Source organism: Myripristis murdjan, chromosome 18, assembly GCF_902150065.1.
Source record: "Myripristis murdjan chromosome 18, fMyrMur1.1, whole genome shotgun sequence".
NCBI lineage: Eukaryota > Metazoa > Chordata > Actinopteri > Holocentriformes > Holocentridae > Myripristis > Myripristis murdjan.
In genome coordinates this window covers 6,235,907-6,259,788 of record NC_043997.1, presented here as the reverse complement: position 1 = coordinate 6,259,788, position 23,882 = coordinate 6,235,907, and the positions used below count along the sequence as shown (strand labels likewise).

General features: G+C 40.1%; 1 protein-coding gene across 2 annotated transcripts in view; it reads left to right on the top strand.

Annotated features, from left to right (window-relative positions):
• The window catches only part of si:dkey-172j4.3 (diacylglycerol kinase eta), a 99,441-nt gene that overhangs the window by 57,191 nt on the left and 18,368 nt on the right, over window positions 1-23,882 (top strand). For both annotated transcript variants that reach the window (XM_030076259.1, XM_030076261.1), the window contains 13 exons: window positions 48-128; window positions 1,147-1,251; window positions 4,660-4,792; window positions 5,513-5,619; window positions 6,105-6,230; window positions 7,767-7,869; window positions 8,796-8,955; window positions 9,798-9,906; window positions 10,064-10,203; window positions 13,765-13,852; window positions 14,901-14,992; window positions 19,054-19,153; window positions 23,685-23,750. In XM_030076259.1, coding sequence (XP_029932119.1) covers window positions 48-128; window positions 1,147-1,251; window positions 4,660-4,792; window positions 5,513-5,619; window positions 6,105-6,230; window positions 7,767-7,869; window positions 8,796-8,955; window positions 9,798-9,906; window positions 10,064-10,203; window positions 13,765-13,852; window positions 14,901-14,992; window positions 19,054-19,153; window positions 23,685-23,750 — 1,410 coding nt within the window. The remainder of the gene's footprint in view (window positions 1-47; window positions 129-1,146; window positions 1,252-4,659; window positions 4,793-5,512; window positions 5,620-6,104; window positions 6,231-7,766; window positions 7,870-8,795; window positions 8,956-9,797; window positions 9,907-10,063; window positions 10,204-13,764; window positions 13,853-14,900; window positions 14,993-19,053; window positions 19,154-23,684; window positions 23,751-23,882) is intronic.

Sequence of the window (23,882 nt, the reverse complement as noted above, 5' to 3'; positions counted from 1 at the left end):
AAAAAAAAAGATGAGTTGATGTTTGAACTTTATGTTTTTCCCATCAGTCTCTGATCTTCGATGAGGTGGACCTTTCAGACGCCAGCGTGGCCGAGACCAGCACCAAGAACATCAACAACAGCTTCACGGTACGCGACAGGGCTGAGGCTTAACCCCACGACCTTTTATTTTGAGAGTTTAGTCTCAATATATGGATAAATAATTATCACGTGATATGATGTGTTACATTACAACGCAATAGCATAAGCTACGCTACATTATGATGCAGTGTATTACAATATGATGTTACCATACAATACAATGCAATAAGAGATAAGATAAGATAAGATAAGATATTCCTTTATTAGTCCCATGGTGGGGAAATTTCAAGCATTACAGCAGCAAAGTGGATAGCAAAATATGAAGCATAATTTACATTATAAACAGTATAAACAGATAATAAATAGCAAAAAGTAATATAAACATTATAAACAAGGAATATAGAAAAAAATAGAAATATGAACAATTTAAACAACAGAAGAAAATAACCTAAAATAACCTAAACCTAAACCAATACGATGTCATGTTACAAAGCGATACAGTGCGATATGATACGATATATGTTACAATGTAAAATCAGATCGTACAATATAACACGATGTAGTATGCTACTATACCATACAACACAATGTCATTTGAAACGATATGATACAACAAGACTTTATTCATGCAAAATTGTTAATTTCGTTATTATTTTAGGCTATTTTAGACTGTTTAAGAGACGACTCACCAGTCATACCCGTCTTTCTTTGGCAGAGGAGCAACATCATCATTTAATAACTTTAAGTCTGTAGTTTAATATTTTATTTGGGTTAGTATGATTTTTTTTTTCAGCAGTGCCCTAATACTGTCAAATGTCTTGGAATCCATTTTCATCACATGAACCATGTCTACTGTATGCAGCTCAGGAAATACATTTTAATTTTACTTTAATTTGCCTTTGAATGAGCTCTTTTGAAAATGTTTGAAATGGCAAATGCAAATGACATCACAGTTGACACGCCAGACAATGTGTTTCCATTTTTATTGAGCAAGTGATGAGCTTCAGTACAAATCAGTTCTCTCTCTCTCTCTCTCTCTCTCTCTCTCTCTCTCTCTCTCTCTCAGGTCATCACTCCATTCCGGAAGCTGATGCTGTGCGCGGAGAGCAGGAAGGAAATGGAGGACTGGATCAGCGCTCTCAAGTCCGTCCAAAAATGGGAAACCTACGAGGTGAGCGTCATCTCTCCATCCCTGCCACCATCTCGTTTAATCCCAGAAATCACAGACCTGAACACTTTAACTCTATTTTCTTCTCTCTTTTCTTCTTTGTTTTTTTTTTGTTATAAAAGCTGCTGATATTCTGTGCCGATATGATGTGGATATTGTGTTGAAAATGTCGTTAAAATGAAAAGTTACGTTGCAAAAAAGTAAACAAGAAAACTATTAGTCGAGTAAATCTCTTTTTAATGAAATGTTGGAATGAGCAAAATAAACAAAGGGAATATTGGAAATGCATGAAAGATGAGACAGAGATTCTGTCAGACAATATAAAAGAGTATTTTTTAAAAAGAGCTAGAGAATAAACTCTTTCATATCGAAGAGGCAAGAAACATTTTTGAAATCCAGTGTTTGGAAAGAGGCAATCAGCCCAAAACATTGGAAAAAGTATCTAACCTTGTTCTTTTATGTGTTTTAGCATTGCAAAGTCATTTATTCTCGTGATTTTAATCTGTTAATTGGGGGTAAATATGCAGAAGTCAACTTGGTTGACATTAAAGACTAAGAAAAATGAATTTTGTAAAAAAAAATACCTGGATTGGATTCAAGCTAATTATCAATGAATTAAAAACTCCCCGCCTTGTTCAGCTTTTTGTTCTTACATCATTTCATCACTCAAACCCGTCATCTTTTTCCTCTTTTCTTGGAGGAAAAACTCTCTCTGCTTCCCCTCGTTCGCTTTCATTTTTGTTATCTTCCTCTGTTTTCAGCTCTTTCCCAGCAGATCGATGCCTCTCATAAAATTAGACGCAGTAAAGAGATTTTGATGACTGGAAGCCGTCCTCCAAGTCGAGCTCAGCCTCTCTCACGGTTTAAGCTTTCAACGTCTTCAGATTCCCCTCTCGTTTATTATCACAGTAATGCAGTCGGGGGGTTTAATTCATACCGGTGTCATATCCCTGTTTATTTCCCTTTCGGCAGTTTAAACTGTTACATCGTAAAAAGTTTTTTTCCTGACAGTTTTAAGAGGCGACGGTGTGTCAAGGGAGTTTTAAAGTGCTGGTGTGGACATAGACGGCGGTGCAGATCAGGCTGTTGATAGCCTCTCCGAGCTAATCCTTGGAGATGGTATCAACACTTTATTATTTTTGGCTCTACAAACACACTGGTCAGGGTTTGCACGACAAGGAATTGTTCAGCGTCTGCATAAAATTATTAGGCATTCCTCAACGACAAGGCAGAGCAGAGGGTGAACTTTTAATTTCTCCAGTTTGCATTTATTGTTCCAGTTGTCTTTACCCTACACATGTGTACACACCATCAAAAATAAGAGTAACTAGCCTAACTAGGAAATACTCCTTGCCAACTCTATGCAATTCTAAAGAAACGCCAGTTCCACATGTTGAATATTCACTAAAACTCTTTGACACATGACCAACTTTTCCATAAAATATTTTGCGAATTCGCTCAGAAGTGACACATCCCACTTTCGCCAATCGATGAGAAACCTTAATCCGTTCTTGGGTTCTCATGCAAGGACTAATCTTTCCATCAAATTTCATGCAAATGTGTGCATAACTGTTGAGAGATGTCCTGCTCACAAACAGATGGAACAGGGCGAAGACATAAACCCGTCCAGCCCTGTTGCCGGAGATGATAAAGGACTTTCTCCAACAGAAATCTACCTGTGTTAACCGGGTTTCCCTTAACCCGATGAAAAACCTGTTTTTTTTTGTTAACAGTGTGTTTCAGAAACCAGATCACTGCCACGTGAGGGAAGTAACCCAATCACTAAAGTGCTTGTAGACAGTGTAGTGTATTATCTTATTATCTTTGTAAACAGCTGATTGTTGATGAAGAAATCCCCCCCGCCGCTTCATCGACATGGATAGTTCTTCCCTCCTTCAAACCGCCTGTCTTCCCCGTCTAAAATGTACACATTGTCCTCATTAAAGAAGCGTCCCTTATTGTTTAGATGCTGATTCTTGGCCCTGTAATATCTGAAATCAGATTTCACAACAGTAAACAGATTAACCAGCTAGGCGAGTGTCAGCATCATTCTGCAAAGACGACCAAAGAGGGGAAATACTCGTCATTGTTCAACCCAGACATCTAGCAGTCAACGCTGTAGCTGTACCCATACGCAAATTTGATATATGGCCATATATGAACATATATATTAAATAATGGGACATATAAGTTCACATATTTGGACATATATTTCAGGATATGTGTGCAAATATGTAGAGTAAATATTTGGTCTCTGACATAAGGTAACATATATGTGCATATACTGGATTACATTATTTATCTTCCACATATATTAAGAACTTTAAGTGTGAATATGTGGCAGATGTATTTGTTTTGCACATATATGATGCAATTATGTATACATACATGCATTGTATATTTGGATCATACTTGCCAACTCTCCCGATTCACGCGGGAGACTCACGATTTTTAACCCTATCTCCCGCAATGCTCCCAGTCAGTAATTTCTCCTGCTAATCTTCCGATTTTACAGTGAAGGAAACAAGTCAGATTGTGGGAGGTGTTTGTCGCAGTAAGTCCCTCAACTCGTCTGTATTTTGTTCTTCACCATCAGAAGTTTTCGACTGCTGCCTTCATCGGTGTCCCCAACCTTACAAGGCAGGTCACTCAAAATGTTTGATGGTCCAGAATGAAATACAGGAGATGAGTTGAGCGACTTGCCCTTGTTGTCTTTATTGAACCCTATTGAAGCCCGCAGCTTGCTGTGTGTCCTATGGACTATAATTACCTTTAGCTACCTAATACCTTTACCTACGTAGCTACTCGTGACAAACCAAAACAACAAGGATGAGCCAGACATTCAGTTTCGAAAGCTTGAATTCTCAGCAGCCACTGGGGTATTCGCGATCACCGATCAACACCACTTGCAAACCCCCTTCAAGATATGTTTAGGTCATTTTGCACTATAGGCAACCTAAATATTACTGATTGCACCTTTAAAGTGTGTTGGTCTGGTGTCAGCGCTTCTTTTTGTTGTTTTAACGAACACAACGCCCCACAGGAAGCTTCTCGATGAGAACCGAATCTTTGAGATCACACAGAGGTCCAGTTGCCCTTCACTAACTAGAAATAGATAAATGATGACCTGAATGACATATTGATACTGTTGTCACTGCCATATCTTCTGGTATTCCTCTTTTCCCTGGTGTTTTTGTTTTTTTTTTTAATGCTATAAAGTCTAAAAAATGTCCCATCCCTGCCACGTCTCTGCCACAGTTATTTTGCTGAGGCGCAGCAGTGTGTTTGGCTTGTCCCTTGGTGTATTTGTGCATCTGAACGCCAGCCAGTTTTAACAGGCAGCGCTGACGTCTTTGTCCTCTATTCCTCCTCCTCCTCCCCTTCCACCTCCTCCTCCTCCTCCTCCTCCAGGCCAGCCAGTTCAACATGGAGCACTTCTCTGGGATGCACAACTGGTACGCCTGTTCGCACGCCAGGCCGACTTTCTGCAACGTCTGCAGGGAGGCTCTGCCGGGAGTCACCTCCCACGGCTTGTCCTGCGAAGGTACACACACACACACACACACACACATTCGGAGATACATTTGTACTCCTACATTCACACATTTGAAGCTACATTCATACAAAGATCCAACATATATCGATATTTTTGGCCTGAAGCTGCCAATAGTGGATTTTTTTGCCAGTATCTTTCAATAAGACTTTTTTTTTTTTTGGCCAGTAATTACAACAATTCAGTCTCTCATGATCAAAAACCTCTGAAACAACGTTTGGAGCATCATGGGAGTGTAAAACACAGACAGATTAGATTCTCCAAGGCAGGGTGAGACGAGTTTTAAGGTTTTATTGCAGGTTTTTCAGCCCCTCAAGCTCTTGAGTAAAATCATATTCTCACCTTTTTTAATGTTTTATTTTAAGGTTTTCAAATGTTCTTCTTTTTATTGTGAAGCACTTTGAGCTGCAATTCTTGTATGAAAGGTGCTATACAAATAAAGTTTTATTAATATTATTATTATTATTATTATTATTATTACCTCTTAACCCCTTAACCCTTAAGATATAACTTTTTATTATCGCATTCAATCAAAAAAAAAAAAAAAAAAAAATCAAATACAGCTTCCAACTTAGTGTCATAGATGATTACTGATTTTCCGATGTTGTGCCACTGCAGCACATTACAGTCAAATGTAGCAGACCATAGTATTGCACCAGGTAGGTTTATGTAAGTGAATTTATTCAGCCTTTATTTGTCCGTCCTTTGCAGTGTGTAAGTTCAAGGCTCATAAGCGCTGTGCCGTTCGCTCCACCAACAACTGCAAATGGACCACGCTGGCCTCCATAGGGAATGACATCATGGAAGACGAGGAGGGGGTGAGTGGCCTCTTGTGATGTAGGTGTGTGTGTGTGTGTGTGTGTGTGTGTGTGCATGTGTGGGCTTGAGAATAACGGCCACAGCTGAAACTAAGTTTTTACTGAAACGTCGGCTCTCGCCAGGTAAACATTTTGATAAATCTGAAGACTCTTTGGTGTATTTGCGGAGGCCTGCAAGCTGCACAAGCAGTCTGTGTGTCTGTGTGTGTGTGTGTGTGTGTGTGCGTGTGTGTGTGTGTGTGCGAGGCAGACTTCAGTTCACTTGCTGTCTAATTTGTTTGCTGACGATAAAACAGCTCGCGCTCAGTCATTACTCAGAAGGTTGAACATCACAACATGTGACCCGTTCTGGGGTTTTCAGATGGCAGATTTACATAACAGGTGCCATTAAGTAACTTGTGGTCGAGTTTTTAATGAAAGTTAATTAAAAAAAAAAAAAAAAAGGGTCTCCTGTGAAGTGAAATGCGCTCTGCTTCCTCCTCCAGGTGTCCATGCCCCACCAGTGGCTGGAGGGAAACCTGCCGGTCAGCGCCAAGTGTGTGGTGTGCGACAAGAACTGTGGCAGCGTGCGGCGGCTGCAGGACTGGCGCTGCCTGTGGTGCAAGGCCATCGTGAGTGACGCCGCAAACTTTTATCTTTTAAAAATTAAAAAAAAGTTAAAGTTAAAAAGTTAAAAGTTAAAAAAAAAAAAAAAATGTCAGCATGCATCTGAAAACAACTGCAGCAAAACTGAAGCAAATACACAGAGCACTGAGTTATATAAGCAACTCATTGATTAACTGTTGTTTATTGTTTATTGTTGTTATGGATCCCCATTAGTCTTCAGTATGATGAAGACTATTCTTCCTGGGGTCCACATAAAGACAAATATGAAAAGAGACCTAAGTTAATCATCATCAGATACATATGCATATCTACACACATCCAACATACACAGCATACCTACATATAAATGAGCTATACATTGTAATTTATCATATCATCTACCCTCTATAGTAAATGAACTATACATTATTATTTATTCATCATCCGTCTCCAATAATAAACTATACATTGTCATGTATCATTTCATCTTCCATATAAATATCATATATTATATTGCAATACTTTATATGTCATTACCTTTTTATTACACATCATGTAAATCTACATATATACATCCATACATCCATACATACTTATATACATACATACATACACACACACATACATATTAATTTATTAATATTTATATTAAATATTTATATAACATCAACATTTATATTAAACATTGAATCAAATTTTATTTACATTTAACATGTGAATGTTGTCATTATTTTTTTGTAAATTAAATTAGCTGTCCTTCAGTGTACAGTTTATTGCATATATTAAGTAAGCAAACAATTTTCAAAGAATTTAATTGTGTTTATGAAGTAAGTTATATGAAATAATAGAGAATAATAAGAATTATTATTTTTTAGCATTTTTTATTTTTATTTATTTATTTATTTATTTTTATTTCATAAAAACAGACAAATTGAATGTTGTTTGTTGTTTTGACTGCTCGCTCTACAATGTTGTTTGGCACAACAGTCACAATGCATTCTGGAGAAAACAAACAAACAAACAAACAAACAAACAAACATCCTTCAGTAAAGCCCTTTGTTTGGTTTGAACTTTGATTTGAAAGAGAGGGAAACCAGGATCACAGATTTAAAAATAAACCCAGCTTTACTAAAACCACCAGCGAAACTCAGCATCGAGGCTTTTCATTGGTCCGAGGCAGACCTCTGGACCAATCAGGGGCTCCGACGGGGGTTTTGAAGTTTTTACACACATTAAAGGTTTCAGTAAATCAGATCATCCTGCTGCCCCACTTCTGCAGCAGCCAATTTGTTTTTTTTGTGTTTTTAGGTCAAATGTGCAAACGGGACTAATTCCCAACACACACACACACACACACACACACACACACACGGACAATGAATCAGGGTGATATTTGTAAAGGTTATAGAACTGACATTTGCCGTGTTTCACAGGGATGCAGTGACCTTTCTCTCCTCCACTGATATATAGGATTGCTATGGAGACCACTGACTCTGATGTATGGACGTGTGTGTGTGTGTGCGTGTGTGTGTGTGTGTGTGTGTGTGTGCGTGTGCGTGCAGGTCCACAACAGCTGCAAAGAACAAATGGGGAAGGTGTGTCCGCTGGGTCAGTGTCGCGTGTCAATCATTCCTCCCACCGCCCTCAACAGCATCGACTCTGATGGTGAGACACACACACACACACACACACACACACACACACGGTCCAGTTCAGATTCCCCTTGATCTGATTGGTAGCTGGTCAAGTTCATCCCCTGAAACTCTGATGTCCAAGTTTCAGATGTGCTGGAACTGAGGTTTTTTTTTTTCCTAGTAAAGCGAGGGGACATAGTGGATAAATTTAAGCGTGATGGGACTGTGTGGAGAGTTTGGAGCTTTTATGACTGAAAAAACAGCAGCTGCTCGACTCTGGTGATGAAAATAGTCAGCAAGAAGCCTGGATAGTGTCTTGTCAAAGCAAGAAAGGCTCTAAGTCAAATTTTATCCCCATAAACAGTAAAAAATAAATAAATTAATTAAAAAAAGCACCAGTTGAAAATCATCCAAATATAAAAATTGTTATGAAAGCCAAAAAACTTTAATTGTCAGAAAACAAGTTTGAGCAAAAGTGTTGGCATGCTGATATAAACTGGTTAGCATTTCTATCTAAGTCAACAAATAAGTTGTTTTTTCCCTACAATCACAGTTTCTCAGGAGAATGCAAATGTGTTTCATGAAAATGTAAACTTTTTTCATTTCTTTTTTTCCCTCTCCTATTAACACTGCCCCATTATACATGGGACCATGTAAAAGGTCTATAATTTGGACAATCTGATACATAAATATCTGTATTTACGCAACGGACCATTTTGACAGGAGTTTTGACAGAATCTCAGGTTTTTGTGATGTTTCCCTCTTTTGGTTTAAAGTGTGTGATTGCAGAGTTTTAATACAGATTAGACTGCTATTCTGTGGGATTTTAGGAGCTTCCAAACACTTTTTTTTTTCAGCTGAATCTGACAGTCAAAGGTCCAAGGTTACTGTGAGACACAATGCCATTTTGATTTTGATTATTATTTTTTTTTTTTTGTCATCTGTCTTTGTGCTCAGGCTTCTGGAAGGCCACCTCGGCCTCGTGCTCCAGCCCGCTCCTGGTCCTGGTCAACTCCAAGAGCGGAGACAACCAAGGCGTCAAGTTCCTGCGCAAGTTCAAGCAGCTGCTCAACCCGGCGCAAGTCTTCGACCTGATGAACGGGGGACCCGAGCTCGGGTATCTCACAGCCGTGTTGTGGCTCCTCCTAATCCCACAGAGATTACCACAAAAAAAAATCCACAGACTGTGCAGAAAAGTTTGTTTGTTGAAATAAAATTTACAGATATCAGGCTGTACTCAGATCAGACTTTACAATTAGATCCCAGCAGTTTGAAAAAGGTCATGAGTCATGTTCTGCAAGGTATACAGGCCTACGGTGTGATTTAAACTTCCATAATATCTGGGATTATCTTTCTTTACGGAAAGAAAATATATTTATCAATATATTACATGAAATATATTACAATATATTACAATATATTAGATTTAATATATGGAATTACAATAAATTTATATGTTATGTATTTGAAAATGTCTTAGCAATACATGGAATAATATATTGGTGAAACATATATAATGCAATATATTTATATATTGCATCAATATATTTTAATATATGGAATAAGACATAAGTAATTGCGCATTTCAGATATTGCAATATAATGGAAATATAAAGACTAGCTCCCATTTATGGAAATGTATTATCTAATATATCACATGATATTTTCCAATATACTGCAATACATTTTTGTTTCATAACGGTTGGATGATTAAGGAGTTTTTCTTCCTTTCTTCATCTCTTTTATGTGGAATCCTAAGGGAAGTAGCTGCTAAATTCTCATAAAAAAACAGCCATTCTCTGATTACATTTTGGTTTTAAGCAACATAAAATAAGAGTCCGGGCACTCTCGCTTGCAGATTATTTGAAAAAGGCAGCAATAGGAGTTAAAAAATACACTGCAGGTAACTGATTGTTTTCTCTCTCTCTCTCTCTCTCTCTCTCTCTCTGTGCTCTGCAGTTTGCGTCTCTTCCAGAAGTTTGTGACATTTCGTATCCTGGTGTGCGGAGGCGACGGCAGCGTGGGCTGGGTCCTCTCTGAGCTGGACAAACTCAACCTCCACAAGCAGGTGAGCAGCTGAGAGGACGAGGAGGAGGAGGAGGAGGAGGTTTTGTGTACCAGTACAGCGTCTGACTGTTATGTTTAATGTTTTCTCTCTCTCTCTCTCTCTCTCTCTCTCTCTCTCTCTCTCTCTCTCTCTCTCTCTCTCTCTCTCTCTCTCTCAGTGCCAGCTGGGCGTGCTGCCTCTCGGGACGGGGAACGACCTGGCCCGGGTCCTCGGCTGGGGCGGCCTCTGCGACGACGACGCTCAGCTGCTGCAGATCCTGGAGAAGCTGGAGAGAGCCACCACCAAGATGCTCGACCGGTACGACCACGTGTGTGTGTGTGTGTGTGTGTGTGTGTGCGTGTGTGTGCCTTTCAAACTGAAGTTCAAACAGACCAGAGATGCAGACCATAACACCTCATGCCAGTAAAATCACAATAAGATTAGATTAGATTAGATTACTTTATTGTCATTGTACAGAACATACAACGAAAATCAGTTGCAGTCAAGACCGGACTCTTGTTACAGAATAAATAAAAGGAAAGTAAGAATAAATAAATGCATTCATCCATCACTCGTTCTTTCATCTACACAGTGCACTATAGGATGCAATAGACTTTTATTGACTTTCATTTAAGGACCATCCCAGTATAAACTTCATGTTTCTGCTGATCTTCTCCCAACGCGAGCGGTTGTGTTTTTCTCCTCCTTTTCCTCCAGCCGCTACGATATGAACATGAACTTTCAGAGACTTCAGACTTTCCTCACTCCAGTTTTCCATCAGCGGAATAAAGTCCTAAAAGCAGCAGCAGTGTTGTGTTTTCAGGACTTTTTCAAATTAAAACGCTCCCTTCTCCTCCTCCTCCGTCAGGGAAAATAGTCCCCTGGTGGAAACGTTTTGCTTTCCACAGCCGATTATCAGCTGTGTGGTTTCTGAGTGTCGAGGACTTTGTTCGCCGCATAAGCAGAACATTATAAGGCGGCTGTTCCAACCAAAAATTCTACATTTTTTTATTATACACTGTGAGATCTTTAGTAAAATGACTTGCTGCCATGTAAAATGTAGAGAAATTGCAGCAAATGGACCAGACATTAAAAATAACTGGTAACTGGACAGGCTCCAGTACCCACTATAACAGAACCTTAATTAGAGGGGCTTCCCCAGCACTTTTTCAACAGCCACCTCTCCACTATCATGACATTTCAAGCCAGATGGTATTAGTGGCCCACAGCCTCAAGCTGCCAGAACAAAAAAACATTTGCTTTTCTATTTTCTGATGCCGATAGCTCTGCAGTATTGCCGTAAAACAGCCTTGAACATGCCACCTCAGGGTAGGCGTCACACATCCTGCATTTTTCACGTTAGTAGGAGGTGGCAAGCGAATGGGAAAGCCAGATACGCCCCATCTAAGACCCTTGACTCCGCCTCAGGTCATGGTTAGCCCAGCCTGGCCCAGTGGGGAATCGGTGGGCGATTAGCTGGAAACTGGCTCCGACCTCCCCAGCGAGGCACGATCCAGAACCAGAACTGACAAGGGAAACGAAACAAGCCCGCATTTGGTGTGACAGTGGAAAAGCGACTAGTGACGTTTGAGTTGAGTTGCTTCGGGATAAACACCGGGATGTCACACGCAACCAAAATCAGAGAACGACTCACAGTATCCGTCATCCCCTGATTGGTTATTGTGCTTTTAAATTGTTTCTTCTTTGTGTGAATAATTAAAAAAAAATCTTGCCCTGATGAAGACACCGTGCTAATACACGCCTCTTAATCTATCGTCCACCTTCACCCTCCTCTCGCTCTGCAGCGCCTCAGTAAGGGAAGCTGCTGTTTCCTCACCAGTCGTATGCATTATTCAGCAGGTATCCTATTGTTTTCTTTCAACAAGTCCAGTGAATAGACTGAATTTTTCTCCCAGAGGTCTCCCTCACCCTCGACAGCATCCTCTCAAACCGCCCGGCGTTCACCTCTTGGGCCGTCTTCTCCCGCTTTCGCTTAATTTTCGCTATTTCAGGAGTAAATCTGACGCACAGAGTTAAAACCCTGCAGGCGCGGAAAAGACAGAGGAAAGTTGGCAGACGGCTCGCTGGAATGTAAAACATAAATAGATGCGGTCATGATGAAACTGTTTTAAGACTTCCCATGTTTGACTCCGGGGGACACAGCGTGGGTTTTCACAGGCTGGCTTTCTGGCTGTTTTTAGCTCCTGGTGTTGTGCCATTCTCCTTTCTATACCATCAAAAACACCAGAGCTGATGAGAGCAGGCGTGACTCGGCCCAGTGGAATGTGAAACTGCAAAGAAAGTTGCACACCTGACTGCACCTGTAGGACATTTCAAATATTTACATGGTGCAGCCACATGCTGCGTGTTCATCCACTCCCTCATACGAGCCTCCCTTTCCTTATATGGGCGTAACCTGTGCCGTTTCCTTATAAGGGCGTCCCGTCCTCCTCCAGGTGCTGCAGGTTTCCTCCCGGCAGAAGTCAGCAGACCCGGCTCTTTGCATTACATCATTTTTGTTTTCATAATCAAGGATGTAGACTTGGCAAGCGCCGATCCTGTTCCTGCTGGTTTGTCGGTTTATTTGTTTTTCAGCGAGTTTTCATGAGTATCGAGTCCAATCAAAGTTTATTTAACGCGCAAGGTCACGCCCAAGAGCCTCAGTGCACTTTGCGACAACAGTAAAATGAGGAAACAATGAAGCGACAGTCAGGAAAAAAAGACAACCATGAAACGCATAGCAAATGTAAACTCAGTGGCCACTTTATCACCTCCACCTGTACAATCTAATTTAATCTAATCCAACTGTTGGGCCATAAAGTTTCCTCTCCTGCTGACTATAATGCTCAGCTTGTCCTGTTGTCACGGTAACAGAGGTGTTCATTCACTTCTATGTTTGGCATTGAGCTCATAGTTAGTGCTGCTGTTGGACTGGACTGCACTTTACTGACAGCTGTTTCCACTATTATGTCCCCTCTCATTGTATATAAATAGGGAGGACAAAAAATTCATTCTCTCTCATTATAATGCAGTCCAGTACAAAACCTCTGCAAACTACAACCTCAGTAATAAACACAGAGTTAAATTTACACAAAAACTGAACATTATAAACTTTGTTAACAGGTAGAATTTGTAGCAGAGCTGTTGACCTGAACTGCATTAGATAAAATTTAGCGATCACGTTAAATGTTAAATACCTTACCATGTCCGGTCTCCAACACAGAAATGAATGGGATTCCTGCACCACAGAGCGTGCAGTCCTCCTGCTGTAGCAGCGCTTTGCAAACAGTAATGATGCTTTCGTGCTTAGTTTACTTTAAAAATGAGGACCACAACTCAAAAAAAAAAAAAAAAAAGTGCTGTGAATGCTGTTTAATAGACTCTCAACACTATAAATTACTTGCTTACAGTCTTGGTGAATAAATTGGATTACGGTTTACATGGCAGCAAAGTGCCACTAACCCGTGTATCCAAGTGAAATGTTGCATTAATTGATCCGAAGTCAGTTAATCGATCAGAGGTCAGCTGCAGAACGATGCACCTCCATCTCACTAAAGCAGGACAGACGCCTGCCTCCAGATTTCCCAAATTTAATCCAAACGGGGAAAGTTAGGCGTGTTTGGGTTACTTTTTGTCCTCGGTTTGAACTGTCGAGAAGGATTTGCCTGATCTGTTTTCTTCTTATTATTTTTTTCTTTTTAATCTGCGTGTACAATCAGAGATAGGCAGAGGACAGGGAGGTCGGGTGTTTTCGATTTGCCGTCGCTGCTGTCTCCTGTCCCGATCTCGCCGGCTGATAACCCGGTTTATCTCCTGGTGCTTGACAGCAGTATCTGCGTGTCTGTCTGTGTGTGTGTGTGTGTGTGTGTGTGTGTTTAGATGGAGCGTGATGACGTACGAGGTGCCGACCACCAACAAACACACACCCACAGTGAAGGAGGACGACAGCCTCGACTCCCCCCTGCAGGTATGCCAGCTCCTGCCTGAGCCGGAATGACTGCGCAGTTTCACAAATTACACAGGGTTTTTTGGGAAACTGTCCACAAAGCTAAAAAAAAAAAACATCTTACCAGTCATACTCTGTGTCAGAAAACCTTGTTTTTCTCCAAACAAGGTAAATAAGCGAATGCAGCGTCACTTGTTTCATGAATTTTTCCGGGAACAGAACAGTAAAGACATTGAGGAAGGATAAAGTAGAAATTGATTAAGTCGATATTGTAACTCACACGGTTTCAGGATTTTGACTAGTACATGTAAAGTATTAAGTATGTGATGTGAGCAGTTGCTAATTAAGGAACGATGGCGAAAAGTCTCGAAGCAAAATGCATTTGAGGCGGCGATTTTTCTGCAAAGAGAAAATTATTCACATTTCCAAGCGTCGTGGAAATACAGAAATCTCTTAAACTGAGCAGTGTTCTCCTTTACGCATCACCATGAAAAGGTTCGAGAAAAACAGAGCCTCCAACCAGGCCGAGGAACATAAGAAACATGCAATCCGGAAGCTTCTTGAATGCAAAAATAGTGACATTTATTCAAGCTACATAAAGTGCACCGAAAAGCAAAAGGAGCCGCATTTATATAATCAAAATGTGTTTCAGGCTTCACTTTTACAAAGAAAAGCACATTTACGACTGCACTGTAAAAAAAATCTACATCTTAACAAGTCATGTAGTCTCATACTCAGTGATAAAACCTTGTTTTTATTCAAACAAGGTAAAAAATCTGCCCGTGGGATGAGATAATCCCACTCCTTTCCTATGCACTTTCACTTGTTTCGGGATTTTGAATGAAGAGCTCAGGTGAAGTTTTCAGACGGCCGATGCTTTAAACCTCATTTTTCGGAGATCTGAAGCCAGAACAGTGCGTGAAGTCATAATTAAAACCAAGAGATGTGGTATATTTTCCAATTTCAGGCTGTGTTCTCCTTCTCCTCTGATGTTTTATCCATCTGAAGTCTCTCTCCCTCTCGTCTCTCCTCTCGTTTCTCTCGCTCTCTCTCTCTCTCTCTCTCTCAGGTCCATATCACTCAGTATGCAGACTCCGTGGCCTCCCACCTCACCAAGATCCTGGACTCGGACAAACACAGTGATGTCATATCCTCTGCCAAGTACGTGCCGGGAATGCTGGGAGAGCAGGGTGGCACTGAAACAGATGAAAAGAGAGAGGCAGTGAAGAAGAGTAGGATAGGCAGGGACTGAGATTCAAGATTTATTCACTTAATAGGGATGGTGCATAATAATTAACATATCAAATCAATATTAATATGCCAGCTTTGGCCTAAAGGCTGGTTTTCATCTGCAGTTTGATGTTAAAATGCAACACACAGATTACAAAGCTTCATGCAAAGGTATAAAAGCACATGCTAAAAGATAAAGATATCCTTAGGAAAACTGATATTAGTTCACATTGTAGTAATTATTATAGTATTTCAGTTCATATAACCATCAGATATTTCAAAAGCGTTTGACCTTTTGAAACGTGAGAAAATTGCTTGGGTTCTTTCAAAAATATGGGAAAAATTTCAGCGAGCCACTTAGCAATAAGTAACACGAAATTTTGTAAGAAATTAGTAAGTTTACAAGAAAATGACCTTTAAATTAGCTTAAGGAAGAAACAAACAAACAAACAAACAAAGGTAGAAAGAAAATGGAATAGACTGAGATTTGAGATTTCGTTAATGGGGACGATACATAATAATTGGCATTCCAACTCAATATAAATATATCAGATTTGGCCTAAAGGCTGGTTTTCATCTGCAGTCTGTTGGCAGTTTGATGCTAAAATACAACACACACGTTAGAAAGCTTCATGCAAAGGTAGAAAAGCACATGATAAAAGATAGACATATCCTTAGGAAAACTGATATTAGTTCATATTATTAGAACCACTTCATTTCACCATCAAACATTCAGACACTCACACTACCATATTCCATAAAATCATATATGTAGATGATGATATATTTTTTGTTGGCGTGTGAAAACATTTCAGATCGTCCAAAAACCACCAAAATGTTTTGTAAATGCCCCAGGGGTTGGCAGGTCCCTTAAATCAGGGGTTTTTTCAAAGTATATTTCATGTTCTGGACCCCCAGGTCGAGCCTCTTGAAGCCCCGGACCCCCACATGAAGTTATTTTGCTCCTGGGACCCTCATATGAAAAGATATTTTGGTTTGTGTTAATTATGCAATTGTCTCAGTTTCACACTTGTCAAAACATGATGCTGAAATAATCACTCATGAATTTTTTTCGGGTCATTGCAATGTGTAGTGAATTGACCCTTTGAAGCCTGAGAAAATGCATTAGATTTCTTTCAAAGACACAAAGAAAAGACGATTAGGAAATTATCAAAAAAAAAAAAAAATACTGAAACATAAGTAAGAAAAAAATGCAGGAAATTTACCAGAATGTAAGTAAAAAAAAATACCAGAATAAAACTGAAAATCAGCAAAAAATAAAATAAAATAAAATAAAGCATGACAAGAAAATTATTTATATATATATATATTTAAAATGAGATATTTAAACATCAGATCAGTGATGCTGGATCAGCATCATATTTCTTATGTTTCAGTGCTTGAAAGGCAAAGTTACTTTCACAAGCATTTAAATTAAAGTGAAATTAAATTATTCCTCGTTCTTCTGAGGACCGCTCAAGGACCCTTACTGTGAAATCCTCTGCCTCAGCGGTGAGATTTGATGCGCCGTTCCAAATCTGTGAGACTCCAAGATAAGATAAGAGCGGTAAAGACGGGAAGACGAGCGCGAGGGACAAAACAAACAGAGGATAGAGAGGCGATGATGAGAGAAAGAGGCGCATAAAGAGGCCCGAGTGAGTGTCTGGTCTCTGGGTATCGATTTTCTTTCCTTGGTCTATTCCCTGAGGACAAACACACACACACACACACACACACACACACACACAGAGAGAGAGAAAGAGGGGGCAGCAGGTTCAGCTCGGCCATAAGTGAAAGAGACGGACGGATTTAGTATGCAGGGGTCGTCTGCAGTGCATCAGTACATTAGCGCTCTTCCTTTGGGAAAACTCCAGAAACCATTACAGCACACTTCTCGTCACCGCCGCTGCTGATGCCGGACGTCTGCTGCAGATTTAGGTCGCAGCACCTCGGGGACTCCTGCTTTAGTCCGCATCGACGGGGATTAGCATGCACTCGGGGCTGCAGTGGTAAATAAAACGCCGGGTAAACCCCGGGTCACCAAGTTTCTGAGAGGAGACGCCTAAGAGCGAGACCCACTGCGACAAAAAAACCTACAAATCTAAACGGTACAGTAGGATTTTAACGCAGTCAAAACATGAAAATGGAAATGGAAACACATTAAAGGAAGTGTCCAGGACTGCAGTTATGGCAAAAAAAAACCCTTGATGTAGTATTTAACCCTTTGAAACCTGGATTGTGTCAGATTCCATGTGGTTAAATGCTTGCAAAATGCACCTGAACATAGCAGACGTCTTCTGCAAGCATTAACCCTCTGAAACCTGAGCAAAATGGCTTGATTTCTTTCAAAACCTGCGGGAAAAGGGGAAAAGACATGACATGAAATTTGGAAGAAATTTGGATTTCAAGACAGTGACCTGGAAATGAGTCAACACAAACAAACAAACAAACATATATGATGGTAGAAGTAGATATGCCACCAACCCAACAAAGTTTCAAGGGCCAAAGTGCTGGTATCTGACTGCAGCAGAAGTAGAAGTACTGTTCCTCTGCTGGTATGTGACTGCAGTAGAAGTAGAAGTACTGTTCCTCTGCTGGTATCTGACTGCAGCAGAAGTAGAAGTACTGTTCCTCTGCTGGTATTTGACTGCAGTAGAATTAGAAGTACTGTTCCTCTGCTGGTATCTGACTGCAGTAGAAGTAGAAGTACTGTTCCTCTGCTGGTTTCTGACTGCAGTAGAAGTACTGTTCCTCTGCTGGTTTCTGACTGCAGTAGAAGTATAAGTACTGTTCCTCTGCTGGTATTTGACTGCAGTAGAAGTAGAAGTACTGTTCCTCTGCTGGTATCTGACTGCAGTAGAAGTAGAAGTACTGTTCCTCTGCTGGTATGTGACTGCAGTAGAAGTAGAAGTACTGTTCCTCTGCTGGTATGTGACTGCAGTAGAAGTAGAAGTAGTGCAGTAAAAATCTCCTGCAGTAAAAGTCCAAAGTGTCTCATTTCAAATGTCCTGGCAGTAAAAGTGACTGAGCTCCTTTTTCCAAACAGTAACTGTGTTAGCTGGGATCTTTTCCCTGCAGTTAGAAAAGGAGGAGAGAACACGCTGCACACTACATGCTTTTAAAGGGGCATTACACTAAAACTGAAGTGAGGACCCTGTAGACTCAACTGACACATGTGTAATAAGCATGCGATTGTGATGGTTGAGTCTACATGGTGCTCATTGTCAGGTCAATTCGCTGATATTAGTTGGAGTCTAAATGGTGCAGTCTTTCATGGTGCAGCTTTTATTGTGAAATTTGAAAAAAAAACGACAAAAATGTAGAACCGACAAAGCAGAAGCAGGTTCCTCCTTTTCATCTTTGCTGAGTGAGCTTTTATTGTGAAGGGTTCCACAATCAGTCTGTGTAATGGATCTGATTTCAAATGAAGAGAAGGACAAAAATCAAGCAGAAAAGGACTCAAACTCAAGCAAAATAAATAAATAAATAAATAAATAAAACTCGGAAAAGTACAAGTCCACAAAAAAAACTTTCAATCACAGCAGCGTGGGTGAATGTGATTGGGATCGTCTCAGCTCAGGATGCAGCGACGGTGACCCTTACCTGCAGAACGGCAGCACGCACACGGAGCCCGAGCCTGAAATAGTGGCCCAGCGGCAGGTTTATACCCACCGTCTCCAATGCAGTGAGTCAGAATAATTTGGGAGGGAGCAGAGTTTGGAGAAAAAGTCCCGCGGTGAGTCAGATGAGGCAGATGTGAGTAAACGGTCGGCGTGTGGAGGCAGAGCAGTGGGCAGCGCAGGTGGAGGCAGCGCTAACCGGCCATTATCCCGTGAATCATCCCATTCGAAGCCTTTTACGAGCTAATTTGTCCTGCTTTGCACCCTTAATCGTGTTAACCCTCACCCCTCTTCTCTCCCTGCCCTCTCTGTTCTCTCTCTCTCTCTCCCTCTCTCTCTCTCTTTTCACTTTCTCTAAAATCTGCCCGCCAGGTTCCTGTGTGGGACGGTGAACGATTTTGTTGCGGAGGTGGGGAAGGCGTACGAGAGAGCCACCGAGAACAAGGAAGAGGCAGATGCCATGGCCAAGAAGGTAAGCGTTTGGTGTGTGAGTGTGTGTGTGTGTGTGTGTGTGTGTGTTATATAAGAGCTTGTATAACAGTAACTAGTGGGCAGTGTAGGTGGTGACAGTGAGAGAGACAGAAATAGTGAAGTGAAGGTTGGATGTCAGTATTTCTTCTTCTTGTATTTGCTGTTTTGTGCCATCGGCAGTTTGTGCTTGCCGTCTTTTTTTTTTTTTTTTTTTTTTTTTTTAACAACAAATTATAATCTGGCAGCTAATGATATTCCAGTGTGAAGGGAATCTTTGGAGCCTGAGGGTGAGATGCATTCAGCGCCTTGCTGCAGTTAAAGATTGGACGGCAGAAAATTTCCTCCAAGTAAACTCGTCCTGAGCAGAAGTCCTCATTACGGGCTCTGAGCCGACTGATCGCCCGGAGAACCTCATAGTCCAGTAATTTTAGGCCAAAATTGGGGTCAACCTAGGACAAATTGCAAGAGAAGCAAACTCAACTGATTTTGTATCCTCAGTTTGTCCTGAGTGAGGGGAAAAAAGTCCCAAGAAATCCCATTGGTGGAAAGTTTTGAAAATCACCTATTTACGACCATATAATACCAAAAAACACTGTTTTTAACACACAGGGGAAAGGGGTTCAAAATTTTACTTTCAGGTATCACTATAAAAATTCACAAGTTGATTACACACACAAAGACAAGAAAAAAAGTCAATTACAAGTTCTTTGAATTATTCTGTTTACACATGCATATCACACATTATCTGATTTGCTATGCACGAATAAGGAATATAAGGAATAAATGCCAGAACAGATATTTAAACAGTGGATTAAAAGGTTACTATATAACAGTGAATTAAAAGGTTACTGTATATATAGTAACCTTTTAATTCACTGTTTAAATATCTGTTCTGGCATTTATTCCTTATATTCCTTATTAGCGCATATCAAATCAGATAATGTGTGATATGCATGTGTAAACAGAATAATTCAAAGAACTGGTAATTGACTTTTTTCTTGTCTTTGTGTGTGTAATCAACTTGTGAATTTTTATAGTGATATCTGAAAGTAAAATTTTGAACCCCTTTCCCCTGTGTGTTAAAAACAGTGTTTTTTGGTAATATGTGGTCATAAATAGGTGATTTTCAAAACTTTCCACCAATGGGATTCCTTGGGACTTTTTTTCCCCTCACTCAGGACAAACTGAGGATACAAAATCAGTTGAGTTTTTTCTCTTGCAATTTGTCCTAGGTTTTTTCATAAAATGACTGGACTATCAGCCTCGAGTCTCATGTTAACAAGCTAGAACAGCCGTGTTTTTGTTTTTTTTTCTTACCCTTGACAGATATCTGAAAAGCCTCAAAACATCTTTTATTACTGTCTTCAACAAAGTTATCCATGCTTTTATCACCTCTAGTCTGGGCAGGCTGTGATCCGTTTTTACATGCCTTGTAAGCAAACGCAAGCCGCCAGACTTTTAACCAAATCATGAAAGCCTGATCGCATCTCCCCCGTTTTAGCTTCTGTGCACGGGCTGCCCGTCCGTTTTGGAATAGATTTAACAATCTAAAGGTCTGCAGAGCACGATGCGAGTGCATTCAGGGCGTGTCTAAGTTGACTTGTGCAATTGTTATGACGGATAAAAGTTTTGTTGCTGCAGCCTCCTGGTTCAAAAGGCTTGTACTGAGTCTCTTCATTAATCCTTGCCATTATTATTTTTATTATTACTATTAGTGTTTTATTGTCATTATTACTATTATTATCATTACTTTTATTATTTTATTTTATTTATTTTATTACTATTTTTTATTTTATTTATCTCTGTATTTATTTTTTTTTATTCATTATTATTATTATTATCATTATTATTATTATTATTATTATTATCATTTATTTATTTTTTCTTTCCTGTTTTGTTTTTGGCTGTTTGTTTGCTTTTATTTTTATTTTACATGTCTTCTCACCTTTTGTTTCCACCCCTGTCCTGTCTTGTGTACATGCACTTTGCACCATTAAAAAAAAAAAGAGAGAAAAAAAAGAAATATAAAGCAAACCCAAAAACCCCCTATGTAGGCCACCATCACTGTCCTGATAATGACCGTCAGACAGCAGAGAAACCTGCAGCGCTGCTCAGAAACTAGAAAAGACACTTGAGTCTCGCTTGGTGCCGCTTTGCTCCGGCTGGAAGACAGAGCCCTTGTTCCTGACTTTTAAGGCCCTGAATGAAAAGGCTTCGAGCCACCTGACTGAGCGCTGAAATTATTATTTGCCAGCCCGTTCCCTCAGATCCTCAGATTAGGTCCTGTTAGCAATTCCCCGGTCAAGGCTGAAGACCCAACAGGGACGAGGCCTCACAGCTTCACAGCTCACTTAGAAAATGCTCTGCCCTCTTTTAAAATGTCTCTAAAAACCCACTTTCTCTGCATGGATTTTCTGCATGGAAGTATTTCATGTCTTACTTGTTTCATTGTGTTTATGTCTTACTTTTATCTATTATGTATTCATTTATTTTATTTTTTTAAATCTTTTACTTTTAACTGTTTCATTTCATTCTCTTGGCTGTGATTGTTTACTGGCCTGCTTCTGTTTGTGAAGCACTTTTCAAGTAGTTTTGAAAGGCGCTACGTAAATGCAGATATTAGTGTTATTATTTTAAGGTGACACGTCAGCGTCACACTGTTTTAAAACTTCACGACAAGAAGCCGGGGAGAGTTGCAGTTGCCTTGCGTAACACAGCCAGAGACGCAGGCTGAAAGCGGCGCCCGTCACACGAGCTAAATCTGTCGCGCGGCTGTCTGGGAAACCGGGGAGAAATTGAAGCTGAGGGGGAAGAACGGGTTCAGACTTCTGTGAGTCATTGTACTTCACCTCAACAAAAAAAAAAAAAAAAAAAGAAAAGAAAAAGAAAAAGAAAATCTTTTCACCTACGGAGGGCAGCTCGAGCCTCTGACGCAGCCTCTCCTGTCGAAACTCTTTGAGCTTTGTCGCTCTTATCAGCCGCCTTTGAAGTGACGCAACTCCTCATTGATCCCCGGTGGGAAATTCTCTCTGTTTTTTTTTTTTGCTACTCAAAAAGAAAAAGAAAAGGCGGCTCTTATCCCACAGATGAGAATCGGGGAAGTGCTTCCCAGAGCGGAGGCATGCGCTTTCGTCCCCGCGGGGCCTCGGAAAGCCTCAGTTCACATGAAGCGTCGGAAGAACAAAACCTGGGATGTGTGGCGTCTTGAGCGGCTCGACTTCACTCTCTTCACACACTCTCTCCTCTTGTGCACAGCTGTGTACTTTTCTTATTTTCCATAGCTGTGTCATCAAAAGTGTGTTTCATAATACTGTGTACTATACTTTTGTTTTTCTTTCTTTGTTTTTTTTTTGGGATTTTAATCTCTTACCTTCACAAAAGTGTCACAAATTACCATCAAACTCCATAACAGCTGCATTGGTAAATGTCCTCAGCTCATCTATGTACTTTGTGTCTGTCCCTATCAAATAAACCATCAATAATTGAATAACTACATAAATGAACAATAAAATGTTGAGTGAGTGAGCAGCACAAACAAACGCTGCAATGAATTATCAATTAATCAGTCAGACTTTATTTGTATAGTGACATACAAAACAAATGTAACACAAAAAAACAGAATTGTTGATTTATCTGTTGTTTAGTTTCTTAATTAATAGCTTAATTATTTAGTCTAATAAATGTCAAAATTAACAACAAATGCCCCTTCAGAAGTTACCAGAGCTTAAATAAAATCTTCACATCGCTTTTTGTCTGATCAACAGCCAAAAAAATATTAATTTTGTAAAGATGTGGAACAGAGAAAAGCAAGTCACATTAGCACATGAGATATCATGAACTCTAGCAGCAGATTGCCATAATATTTGTTGAGGGGATTTACGCTCCACAAAAGAACATTCCTCTTTGGCCAAAATATTGAAAACGATATTTGAAATCTTGTTTGTGGATGCATCCTTTCGACTTTGGTAACCTCATGATGTTTCCTGTAGCGCCACCCTCAGGCCAAGATGTACAAACCCCTTACCTTCACCAAGCCAGTGAGGAGGGCCACTGGTGTTTCCTGATGAACAATTGAAAATATTATCTGATTACTAATTTTCTGTGGATCGATTGACCATTTAATAATTTCAGTACTAACATCAACAATGTTCATCTATGTATTTTTGGTGATTGTGTTTGCATTTACATATTTTTTGTCTCTTTTTCTTGTTATTTATTCATTATTTTTTCTCATTTGAAACAGTTTTTTCTTTATTCATTAATGCAAATGTGTTTATATTTTTAATATATAAATCTTCATTTGGTCTAAATTGTGAATGACTGATGACCATTTGTGAATTTGGTCCCCGACTTTGTGCTTCATTTGACCGTCCTTAACCAGAGATGAAGATTAATCACTTGACTCGCTGATTAAGGCTGTTGAGCCAAAAACGTTTTCCATCGCCGAAATCTATTATAAAATAACAGTGACTCTCTCTCTCTCTCTCTCTCTCTCTCTCTCTCTCTCTCTCTCTCTCTCTCTCGTCCTCCAGTGTGCGCTGCTCAATGAGAAGCTGGATTCCCTGGTCAAGGCCTTGAGTGAAGAGGCGGAGGCCCAGGTAAAAAAAAACAGCACCATTTTTATCAATGGACGACAGTGATAACCGTCACTGCAGCCTTCTATCTCTACACCATGAATGTAGGATCTAACGTCATGTATCTAGCTGCTAGGGAAAAATGGTCATTTTATG